This window comes from Tachysurus fulvidraco, chromosome 22 (assembly GCF_022655615.1).
Source record: "Tachysurus fulvidraco isolate hzauxx_2018 chromosome 22, HZAU_PFXX_2.0, whole genome shotgun sequence".
NCBI lineage: Eukaryota > Metazoa > Chordata > Actinopteri > Siluriformes > Bagridae > Tachysurus > Tachysurus fulvidraco.
In genome coordinates, this window is record NC_062539.1 from 16,408,739 (window position 1) to 16,422,606 (window position 13,868).

The 13,868-nt window shown below is 39.1% G+C and overlaps 1 protein-coding gene across 1 annotated transcript in view; it reads right to left on the reverse strand.

The window, feature by feature from the left end:
- Window positions 1–262: 262 nt before the first annotated feature.
- LOC113640252 (galanin receptor type 1-like) overlaps window positions 263–13,868 on the reverse strand; it is a 14,620-nt gene continuing 1,014 nt past the window's right edge. The window contains exons 2-3 of the mRNA XM_027142648.2: window positions 11,553–11,618; window positions 263–1,647 (exon numbers count right to left, since the gene is read on the reverse strand). Coding sequence (XP_026998449.2) covers window positions 1,333–1,647; window positions 11,553–11,618 — 381 coding nt within the window. The 3' untranslated portion in view covers window positions 263–1,332. The remainder of the gene's footprint in view (window positions 1,648–11,552; window positions 11,619–13,868) is intronic.

A 13,868-nucleotide genomic window follows, 5' to 3' on the forward strand; every position in this document is an offset into this window, starting at 1 on the left:
TGATGTCACATGAAAATAAAAAAATTGCACAACATGGGCATGTGATACATCAAAACACTCAGCACGATGAGGGGAACGTCCTCACGGGTATTCTGCTTACGTCACGTGATGTCACGTGATGTCACGTGAAAATAAAAAATTAGCACAACATGGACAAGTGACATATCAAAACAATCAGGGAACTTCCTCAGGAGTATTTGGATGACGTCACATGCTCGTCTCCGCTTACCCCCAAATGTTTTGGCAACCTAGCTTTCTGTCCACTTGCCTCCAAAAGCAATACTGACCCTTATGTCCACTTGCCTGCAAAAAGCACCATCCGTTGCGAATACTTGCATCGTCAAAGCCAACATCAAAGTTTGTCGCAACGAACTTTACAAAACTAGTTAGCTTTAGCTTTTCTTGTAAGTTTAGCTTTTACTCAGTAGTTAGCGTTTGATTAATATTAGCAGAGACTTCGTCTTGCTGGATTTTTGCTAGACTTAATTTTTGACCACTGATTAGCTTCTGCTTTGTTTTGTTTCACTCTTTGGACTTTTAGGTAAGCTTTTACTCAGTAGATTTTTTTTTTCTTGCTAGGTTAGCTTTTACATACTAGCTTGCTTGGAAATATACTGTAAATGAATTATAGCTCATCGGATTAGTTTCCACCTATCGAGTACGAATTTGATAAAGTTCTCAGAAGAGATAAATAAAGAGGTTAGATTGAGAAAGTGGCGTCCGTACATCTGTCCACTTTTCTCCGTAGTCTCTGGACTGGACGCACTGGATTTGTTAAAGACAACTTGATAGGTGACAAGAAAGAAGAACTTTAGTTGAGATTAGCTTCACTTAATTTACAGTGAAAGAGGAGACCCTGGGATCAAATTTATATAGACGTTGGAAAGCGACCAGTCTTTTCCATAGACATGCTGAATACAAAGCTTATGGCTTACTTGTGGTTTTTTTTTTTTTAGAACATACTATATACACATCATCGATGTTCTCCATAAAGGCAGAGCTTTAGATTCTCAGGTCAGCATCAGTGTCATCAAATTTCTCCATTTTCTGTTCAAAGTGCCCTTCTCAATGCTCACCGTCTTTCTATTTGTTCCCGACTCATCCACCGAGAATTTCCTCACATGCTCATAAGTGGCTGTTTTTACAAGCTGGATATTGACACGGAAACCAGGCTGAGAACAGACAGAAGAATCATGGCAAAGCTTGAATAGTGTACATACTGCATAAAGGAAGCTTTATATACATAAAATAACTGTCTTTCATGGTCCTTAACTCAGGTCAGGTGCTTCTGTGTTTAAAAAGAAAGATATTTTGACATTCGGCATACATCCGTTAGACACTGGTACAGTTGGTGATGGGTGGCGTCTCGGCTTTGCTGCGTACGCCCTTGAGGTCGTTGGACGGAGATCCGTTGCCCTGGCACTTGAACACTTGCTTGTATGCCTTCCGGAAATTTTCAGAGAGGAAAGCGTAGATGATGGGGTTGACAGAGGAGTTGCTGTAGGCCAGGCAGTGTGCGATGACACGGAACATAAAAGACGCTTGGTTCAAAGGGAATGAACCGAACTCGACCCACAGATGGACGATGTGATGAGGGAGCCAGGAGAGGCAGAACACCACCACGACTACCAACACCGTCTGTGCCGTCTGAGAAAAAACAGACAGATTTAACATCAATAATATAAAACGTTTCCCATCTGACTGGCACCAAAACTATCCACCGGAAGAACTCGTGTAATCGTAAACGTGTAAACATTTCAGAAAATTTCCTTTTATTTAAACCGTTTTTTCCCCCCATTGGCAATCCCTGTCAACTAGATAGATCTTCCATATCATACAGGTCTTAGCAACCGGGGACGGTGAAGGTTTGCTCAAAGTAGGACTCTGAGGAGATTCTGAACAAAAGATCAGAAAAGGTTAGGATTGCCTAACGAATATGGAACAAAGGCTAGAACTGGCTAATGGCCATGTGGCACCACTTGAAAAATACCGCTAAAAAAAAAATAAGTGAAAAACAGTGTCCCTTTTTTTTGGTGAAAAGATATTAATCTTTTCAAATTTTTAATAAATATATTCTAAAAGCGTTTTATTTTCAGCATTCCCTTTCTGGTTGCCATGGAAATATACAGAGATACAATACTTCTTTGTGTACATAATGCCCTTTTCGAAGGGAATAAAGTGCGTTTTTTTCCGAGTAAACCTCGAGGCTTTCGGTTTCACAGAACAGCCTTTGAATCAAATTCGAATGGATCACAGCGTCCGAACGAACGTCATTTTAATGAATTGTTATAAGCTACAAATGGAGCTTACAATTTTTTGTCATTACGGTAATTTGTGGTTACCGGCTACAAAACTCGTAATTAGCCGAAAAATTCTTGGATTAATGAAGTGAGTGGATTATGGATGGGATCAGATTTGCAATCAATCACTCAACAAACAAACAAACAAACAAACAAACAAACAAACAAACAAACAAATAAATAAATAAATCGTTTTTTAGACGATCTGTAATGTTCTGATCTGTAATATAGTGTTCACTTTTCTTGCTAGAAAAATACTGCAGCCTTTTTTAGGGGTTTATTTTCCCATTTTATCTTCCCTTAGATGGGAAAATAAACTCCTAAAAAAAGGCTGCAGTATTTTTCTAGCAGGACAAGTGAACACTATATTACAGATCAGAACCCTGGCTGCTTGGTGGTCAGACAACAACCTCTCGCTCTCCCTGAAGGTCAGTAAAGCAAAGGAAATGATTATAGACTACAGCAAGAGACAAGTGGCTGAGCACACCTCAATGCACATCCACTCTATAGGACATTTCATTGAAACGGTGCCTGAGAAGAGCCTTAGAGAACATCGAGGGCAACAGTCATATAGGACAATATCTTTCAACAGCTTCTGTCTGGCAGGCGCTTCCAGAAAACTCGAGAGAAAACAAATTGGCTAAAAAACACTCACTCTTAGACTCTTAAACAGTCGATGATAGAGTCATTTCCACACACATTAAGTTCATACTGTAGATGTACAGTATCTCTTGTGCATTTCTCTGGGGTTTTTTTTGCCCTGGTGCCACATTTGTAAAATGTATTTTGTTAAGTACATGTTATATATTATATGTACTTGGATTTCTCAATGCTGCTTCCATGCATATGAATTTCAATGTGCAGTTTTCTATGTATTCAACTGTCCGAATGACAAATAAAAGACATTTACTTTGACATTATATGAAGCTAAACAGCCTCTTTCATTATGTCTATTCATTTTTTTATCTAGTTGATAGATAGTTGTTTCATAAAAGATATTTCCAGGAGTGCCAACCCATCACAGGGCACACACACACTCTCATACTACGGACAATTTTCCAGAGATGCCAATCAACCTACCATGCATGTCTTTGGACCGGGGGAGGAAACCGGAGTACCCGGAGGAAACCCCCGAGGCACGTGGAGAACATGCAAACTCCACACACACAAGGCGGAGGCGGGAATCGAACCCCCAACCGTGGAGGTGTGAGGCGAACGTCCTAACCACTAAGCCACCGTGCCCCCCAGACATTACACTTGACTTTGACTAAACCTGAACGTAGAGTATGTGTCAACTTTATCGCACTAAAGTCTGGCTCACTTGCGAACTGCAAAACAGAATTATCTTTACAATAACTTAAGAAATCTTCTTCCTGTTGTGGGTCGCCACAGCGAATCATCTGTTTCCACCTAACTATCCTGGGCTTTTATCCTCTACTTTCGCACCAATTACCTTCATGTCCTCATTTAACACATCCATATACTGTATCTCCTCTTTGTCCTTCCTCTTGACCTCTTACCTGCAGCTCCATCTCCAACATCCTTCTACCAACATAACCATCTCCCTCCTCTGTACATGTCCAAACCATCTCAATCTAGTCTCTCTGTCCTTGTCCCCAAAACAGCCAACCTGAGCTGTCCCTCTGATGTCCTCGTTCCTAATCCTGTCCATCATCATCACTCCTAAAGAGAACCTAATCATCCTCATCTCTGCTACCTCTATCTCTGCCTCATGTCTTTTCCTCACTGCTACAGTCTTTAACCCATACAGCATAGCAGCTCTCACTAGTCTTGTACAGCTTTCCTTTGGTTCTTGCTGACACTCTTCTGCCACACACACACACACACACACACAAAACACTCCTGACACTTCATTAGGCAGTCGTGGCCTAATGGTTAGAGAGTCTGACTCCTAACCCGAAGGTTGTGGGTTCGAGTCTCAGGCCGGCCACGATTGAGGTGTCCTTGAGCAAGGCACCAAACCCCCTTAACTGCTCCCCGGGCGCCGCAGCATAAATGGCTGCCCACTGCTCCGGGTGTGTGTTCACCTCTGTGTGTGTGTGCACTTTGGATGGGTCAAATGCAGAGAACGAATTCTGAGTATGGAGTCACCGTACTTAGCCGTATGGCACGTCACTTTAATGCAGGGGTGATTCAAGCGGTTAAGGCTCTGGGTGGTTGATTCGAGGATTAGGGTTCAAGCCCCAGCACTGCAAAAATTTAGAAGTTAGTAAGTCATAATATCAAATTCTATTCATCCATCCTTTTTCTGGAGCGCTTATCCTTCACAGAGTCACAGGGAACCTGGAATCGATTCCAGGCAGGACATACACACACACACACACACACACACACACACACACACACACACCTATTTCACATGCTGCAGACTATTTAAAGATGCCTACAGTGCATGACTTTGGACTTTGAACCCCTAAAACACAGATTGAGTCATTATGTTGATCCCTGATGTAAAAACCTCTAGCAGTCTTTCACTTAATATCAGCAGTAACCTGGTTGACATGGGCTGGTTGAGTTAGACAGCTAACTAGACTAGAGATTAATTACGGATTACGGATTCACTAGGAGCAAAGAGCATTAAGTACGTAAAGGATAACATGTAGTTTTCAACTTCCTGAAAACAGGCATCAATGAAATTTTGTATACTATTTGTGTTATAATAATAATAATAATAATAATAATAATAATAATAATAATAATAATAATAATATTAATAATAATAATAATAATAACAACAACAACAACAACAATATTACATTAATTATTAAAAAAACTTCTATGCTTCCTGTACATCAAAACAAATAGACAAATCAGTGAGACGTGTGTGTGTGTGTGTGTGTGTGTGTGTGTGTGTGTGTGTGTGTGTGTGTGTGCGTGCATTCATTTAACTTTAATTAGCTTGAATTGTGATGTGATGAAGAAGGCAGTTGTTTGTGGTGTCTTTGTTTTTAATTGACAACACACACCGAGTTGAATTGTTCTGTCTCTCTGTTTCTGTGTGTGTGTGTGTGTGTGTGTGTGTATACACAGATAGGAGCTGATGTTTCGTAAGCGCAGCGATAGCGTCGTTTCCTCAGCTGCATTTTAACGCCACTGTTCTCAGAGAATGGAGTGAGTAATGTCCATCTGAACACTGCTTTTAACCTTCATCAGTCACGCTGATAAGAGAGAGGCTCCACTTTCCTCGGCTCACGGTGGCCGCACACGACTCGCTATAGCAAAACGAATCCAGCACACGTTTTAAAAAAATAAACAAAAACCCAAACAGACGCTTCATCATATCATGTCATTATCTTATTTAAGCACTCAGAGCAGCACTTTATCATGTTAATGTGAGCAGCTTATAGTTTTTTTTTCGTAACGTCTGGCAGGCGGCGTTCGGTCTGTCGAGTCTGATTCTTAAATCAACATGGAAAATGGTGACGCTTTGAAAGAATTCTCAGAACTTTCAGCATAGACGCACTCACATTTCCAAATCGGTTGTAATGCAAAAGATCGCTATTAACACATCTGGATCCGTCTGTACGTCGGATAAGGACACGCCCCTTTCTAAGGTATGGAATAAATAATCCGGTTTGTACATCCTCGAATATATTTTATGAGTCAATGTGTATAATCTAGAGTCTGGGCTGGAAAGAAATCAGCCCCAGTTTCAGAGAACTAATCCCCAAAATTTCTTCAGTGTCTTTTACATCCCAGTTGTAGTGTGAAATAATTTTTGCGGTCAGTATTTCACATTTTTTATATGTGTGTGTGATTATTTTTACCATTACAAACAAAAAAAAAACCTCGAGAGATAACTCGACATTCAGAATGAATGAAGCCATGAATAAATACAAATATAATATACAATATACAATAACCCTGGTCATTATACACTAACCCTGGTCATTATACACTAACCCTGGTCATTATACACTAACCCTGGTCATTATACACTAACCCTGGTCATTATACACTAACCCTAACCTGGTCATTATACACTAACCCTGGTCATTATACACTAACCCTAACCCTGGTCATTATACACTAACCCTGGTCATTATACACTAACCCTAACCCTGGTCATTATACACTAACCCTGGTCATTATACACTAACCCTAACCTGGTCATTATACACTAACCCTGGTCATTATACACTAACCCTGGTCATTATACACTAACCCTAACCCTGGTCATTATACACTAACCCTAACCTGGTCATTATACACTAACCCTGGTCATTATACACTAACCCTAACCTGGTCATTATACACTAACCCTGGTCATTATACACTAACCCTAAGCTGGTCATTATACACTAACCCTGGTCATTATACACTAACCCTGGTCATTATACAATAACCCTGGTCATTATACACTAACCCTGGTCATTATACACTAACCCTGGTCATTATACACTAACCCTAACCTGGTCATTATACACTAACCCTGGTCATTATACACTAACCCTAAGCTGGTCATTATACACTAACCCTGGTCATTATACACTAACCCTAACCCTGGTCATTATACACTAATCCTGGTCATTATACACTAACCCTAACCCTGGTCATTATACACTGGCCTAACCCTGGTCATTATACACTAACCCTAACCCTGGTCATTATACACTAACCCTGGTCATTATACACTAACCCTAACCCTGGTCATTATACACTGGCCTAACCCTGGTCATTATACACTAACCCTAACCCTGGTCATTATACACTAACCCTGGTCATTATACACTAACCCTAAGCTGGTCATTATACACTAACCCTGGTCATTATACACTAACCCTAACCCTGGTCATTATACACTAACCCTGGTCATTATACACTAACCCTAACCCTGGTCATTATACACTAACCCTGGTCATTATACACTAACCCTAACCTGGTCATTATACACTAACCCTGGTCATTATACACTAACCCTGGTCATTATACACTAACCCTAACCCTGGTCATTATACACTAACCCTAACCTGGTCATTATACACTAACCCTGGTCATTATACACTAACCCTAACCTGGTCATTATACACTAACCCTGGTCATTATACACTAACCCTAAGCTGGTCATTATACACTAACCCTGGTCATTATACACTAACCCTGGTCATTATACAATAACCCTGGTCATTATACACTAACCCTGGTCATTATACACTAACCCTGGTCATTATACACTAACCCTAACCTGGTCATTATACACTAACCCTGGTCATTATACACTAACCCTAAGCTGGTCATTATACACTAACCCTGGTCATTATACACTAACCCTAACCCTGGTCATTATACACTAATCCTGGTCATTATACACTAACCCTAACCCTGGTCATTATACACTGGCCTAACCCTGGTCATTATACACTAACCCTAACCCTGGTCATTATACACTAACCCTGGTCATTATACACTAACCCTAACCCTGGTCATTATACACTGGCCTAACCCTGGTCATTATACACTAACCCTAACCCTGGTCATTATACACTAACCCTGGTCATTATACACTAACCCTAAGCTGGTCATTATACACTAACCCTAACCCTGGTCATTATACACTAACCCTGGTCATTATACACTAACCCTAACCTGGTCATTATACACTAACCCTGGTCATTATACACTAACCCTAACCCTGGTCATTATACACTAACCCTGGTCATTATACACTAACCCTGGTCATTATACACTAACCCTAACCCTGGTCATTATACACTAACCCTGGTCATTATACACTAACCCTAACCTGGTCATTATACACTAACCCTGGTCATTATACACTAACCCTGGTCATTATACACTAACCCTAACCCTGGTCATTATACACTAACCCTAACCTGGTCATTATACACTAACCCTGGTCATTATACACTAACCCTAACCTGGTCATTATACACTAACCCTGGTCATTATACACTAACCCTAAGCTGGTCATTATACACTAACCCTGGTCATTATACACTAACCCTGGTCATTATACAATAACCCTGGTCATTATACACTAACCCTGGTCATTATACACTAACCCTGGTCATTATACACTAACCCTAACCTGGTCATTATACACTAACCCTGGTCATTATACACTAACCCTAAGCTGGTCATTATACACTAACCCTGGTCATTATACACTAACCCTAACCCTGGTCATTATACACTGGCCTAACCCTGGTCATTATACACTAACCCTAACCTGGTCATTATACACTAACCCTGGTCATTATACACTAACCCTAACCCTGGTCATTATACACTAACCCTGGTCATTATACACTAACCCTAACCCTGGTCATTATACACTGGCCTAACCCTGGTCATTATACACTAACCCTAACCCTGGTCATTATACACTAACCCTGGTCATTATACACTAACCCTAACCCTGGTCATTATACACTGGCCTAACCCTGGTCATTATACACTAACCCTAACCCTGGTCATTATACACTAACCCTGGTCATTATACACTAACCCTAAGCTGGTCATTATACACTAACCCTGGTCATTATACACTAACCCTGGTCATTATACACTAACCCTAACCCTGGTCATTATACACTAACCCTGGCCATTATACACTAACCCTAACCCTGGTCATTATACACTGGCCTAACCCTGGTCATTATACACTAACCCTAACCCTGGTCATTATACACTAACCCTGGTCATTATACACTAACCCTAACCCTGGTCATTATACACTAACCCTGGTCATTATACACTAACCCTAACCCTGGTCATTATACACTAACCCTGGTCATTATACACTAACCCTAAGCTGGTCATTATACACTAACCCTAACCCTGGTCATTATACACTAACCCTGGTCATTATACACTAACCCTAACCTGGTCATTATACACTAACCCTGGTCATTATACACTAACCCTAACCCTGGTCATTATACACTAACCCTGGTCATTATACACTAACCTGGTCATTATACACTAACCCTAACCCTGGTCATTATACACTAACCCTGGTCATTATACACTAACCCTAACCTGGTCATTATACACTAACCCTGGTCATTATACACTAACCCTGGTCATTATACACTAACCCTAACCCTGGTCATTATACACTAACCCTAACCTGGTCATTATACACTAACCCTGGTCATTATACACTAACCCTAACCTGGTCATTATACACTAACCCTGGTCATTATACACTAACCCTAAGCTGGTCATTATACACTAACCCTGGTCATTATACACTAACCCTGGTCATTATACAATAACCCTGGTCATTATACACTAACCCTGGTCATTATACACTAACCCTGGTCATTATACACTAACCCTAACCTGGTCATTATACACTAACCCTGGTCATTATACACTAACCCTAAGCTGGTCATTATACACTAACCCTGGTCATTATACACTAACCCTAACCCTGGTCATTATACACTAACCCTGGTCATTATACACTAACCCTAACCCTGGTCATTATACACTGGCCTAACCCTGGTCATTATACACTAACCCTAACCCTGGTCATTATACACTTACCCTGGTCATTATACACTAACCCTAACCCTGGTCATTATACACTGGCCTAACCCTGGTCATTATACACTAACCCTAACCCTGGTCATTATACACTAACCCTGGTCATTATACACTAACCCTAAGCTGGTCATTATACACTAACCCTGGTCATTATACACTAACCCTGGTCATTATACACTAACCCTAACCCTGGTCATTATACACTAACCCTGGCCATTATACACTAACCCTAACCCTGGTCATTATACACTGGCCTAACCCTGGTCATTATACACTAACCCTAACCCTGGTCATTATACACTAACCCTGGTCATTATACACTAACCCTAACCCTGGTCATTATACACTAACCCTGGTCATTATACACTAACCCTAACCCTGGTCATTATACACTAACCCTGGTCATTATACACTAACCCTAACCCTGGTCATTATACACTGGCCTAACCCTGGTCATTATACACTAACCCTAATCCTAACACAGATCCTAACCCCAGTCATTATATACTAACCCTGGTCATTATACACTAATACTTACCCCAGTCATTACACACTAACCCTAACCCTGGTCATTATACACTAACCCTAACCCCTAGTCATTATACACTAACCCTAACCCTGGTCATTATACACTAACCCTAACCCTGGTCATTATACACTAACCCTAACCCTGGTCATTATACACTAACCCTAACCCTGGTCATTATTCACTAACCCTAATCCTAACACAGATCCTAACCCCAGTCATTATATACTAACCCTGGTCATTATACACTAACCCTAACCCTGGTCATTATACACTAACCTTAACCCTGGTCATTATACACTAACCCTAACCCTGGTCATTATACACTAACCTTAACCCTGGTCATTATACACTAACCCTAACCCCTAGTCATTATACACTAACCCTAACCCTGGTCATTATACACTAACCCTAACCCGGTCATAATACAAATATCCAAGTCACTATACAAGAAAAACATATCGAACAAGCAACAATGAACAGTTATGCAATTTTAGCTAACATTAAGTTCATGTTAAGTCAACGTCATAATAACGTCATGATGACGTTACACACGGTGCTAAGACATAAAAAGACAGACCTAAAGCTTCCGCTAAAGATATATAGTTTAACCGTATTTTATCTTATAAGTAAGTCTTGTTCATTTTTATTTGATTCCATTCGAGTTTGCAATCAAACATTTTTCTGAAAGATTTTCATCTCTGCATCATGACTTTAGTTACAGGAGATTTTTCACCAATAGATTTCCATGAGCTTTGTTTGGCGATCACGGTTCAGGCCCCAGGTCTTGTTTCACACCAGTCACTTTAATATTAGTTAAGCTAGTAGGCTTTAATAAGGTTCATAATAAATGCCAGCTTCACTACACAGGCTTTTTTACATTTATGTCACATCTGCAGTGTATTTTAATCTGCTTTATTTCTGCCATTCAATAGCAGCAAAAAAAAAGGGTCGACTCTCTTATACATCCACAAAAGTCAGAGCAGGTCTCAGGAACCTGTTCAGTGCCAGATGAAAGTAATTGAATTTTTAGAGTGTGGAACAGTGGAAAGAGGAAATAGAGTTATTCTATAAACCCATCCTTTGGGGCTAAAAACCCAAAGATGCAGCTTTACTGATGCTATTTACAGTTCCCTTTGTGATGTTAAAGAATATTTTGAAAACTCTGAAGATGTATTTAAAAGCCTTACCTTCCTTTTAGATGCCTCTGATTTTTTGGACATGTTCTTCAGTTTCTTGTGTAAATGGTTTAAAACCTGTAACATACAGAACATGTAGAGCTTTTACCCCACTGTGTTTTAATAAATTACACAGTAAATGTAGAGAATATGTAAGAGAAAGTATTCTTTCTTTCAAGCTTATTTTCTTTTTTTCCTTCTTTATGTCTTTTTTTTCTTTATCTATGAGCCATTAGAACATGTCACTTATGAATCCAATAATAATCTAGTAATAATCACTGCCTTTGAAGCAAAATGAGAAAATAAAAATACTATCTTTCTGTCTATCCATCCATCCATCCCTCCGTCCGTCCATCCATCCGTCCATCCATCTTCCCTATACACACTTCGAGTGCACACTTTAAAGGAGCAGACAGACTGTAGTGAGCTAAGTGTAGAGTACTGACTATTGTACTTATTTTATTGTACTGACTGTGGTGTACTGACTTTATTCTACTGACTGAGTGTACTGACTATATTGTACTGACTTTAGTGTACTGAACATATTATACTGGCTATAGAGTACTGACTTATAAGCTGACGGTAGAGTACCTACTGTAATGTACTGACTGTGGTGTTCTGGCTGTAGCTACTGCTTTTATTCTACTACCTATAGCATATTGACTATTGTATTGATTTTATTGTACTGACTATATTGTACTGACTTTAGTGTACTGAACATATTATACTGGCTATAGAGTACTGACTTATAAGCTGACGGTAGAGTACCTACTGTAATGTACTGACTGTGGTGTTCTGGCTGTAGCTACTGACTTTATTCTACTACCTATAGCATATTGACTATTGTACTGATTTTATTGTACTGACTGTGGTGTACTGACATTATTCTACTGACTGAATGTACTGACTATATTGTACTGACTTTAGTGTACTGAACATATTATACTGGCTATAGAGTACTGACTTATAAGCTGACGGTAGAGTACCTACTGTAATGTACTGACTGTGGTGTTCTGGCTGTAGCTACTGCTTTTATTCTACTACCTATAGCATATTGACTATTGTATTGATTTTATTGTACTGACTGTGGTGTACTGACTTTAGTGTACTGAACATATTATACTGGCTATAGAGTACTGACTTATAAGCTGACTGTAGAGTACCTACTGTAATGTACTGACTGTGGTGTTCTGGCTGTAGCTACTGCTTTTATTCTACTACCTATAGCATATTGACTATTGTATTGATTTTATTGTACTGACTGTGGTGTACTGACTTTAGTGTACTGAACATATTATACTGGCTATAGAGTACTGACTTATAAGCTGACGGTAGAGTACCTACTGTAATGTACTGACTGTGGTGTTCTGGCTGTAGCTACTGATTTTATACTACTGTAATATACTGACTGTATTCTACTCAATGACTGTAGTGTACTGATTATATTATACTGTCAGTAGTTTACTGATTTAGTGTATTATATTATACTGATTTTAGTGTATTGTCTGTAATGTATCAGTCCTCCTGTAATCCAGCTAACAGAGAGGAACCATCAGATGGCTACCTCTGATGATTCATGCTGGTTCAATCTCAGCCCAGCAGTGACAGTAACCTGCTAGTATGTGTGCTGGTATAGAACAGAACCAGCTACCGCACCTGAAACACCCAATTACAGTATATTTATTATACAGTATACTGTTTTTTTCTCTCTCTTCTTCCTATTCTTCTCATTCACACCCTTTTCATTTATTTACATCTTCTTGTTTCTTTCTGATTTTTGTTTCTTTTCTGAGTTTTATTTCATTCTTTTTTTTCGTTTTGTATTTCTTTCTTTCTTTCTTTCTTTCTTTCTTTCTTTCTTTCTTTCTTTCTTTCTCTGAAGATTCTGTCTTTTCACTTGTTTTACATTTTTACCCTGTTGGTATGTTTATTATTTTTTTTCCGCTACTCTGTTTTTTTCTTATACAAATTTTCTTTCTTTCTTTCTTTCTTTCTTTCTTTCTTTCTTTCTTTCTTTCTTTCTTTCTTTCTTAGATTCTCTCTTTTCACCTGTTTTACATTTTTACCCTTTTGGTATGTTTATTTTTTCTCAGCTACTCTGTTTTTTCCCCTATACAAACCCTTTCTTTCTTTCTTTCTTTCTTTCTTTCTTTCTTTCTTTCTTTCTTTCTTTCTTTTTTTCTTTCTTTCTTTCTTTCTTTCTTGTACATAAATGTTTTTTTTATTTTAATCTTTAAAAACTTCTCAATCACATCATCATCATCATCATCATCATCATTATTATTATTATTATTATTATTATTATTATTATTTATTGTTATTTTTTTA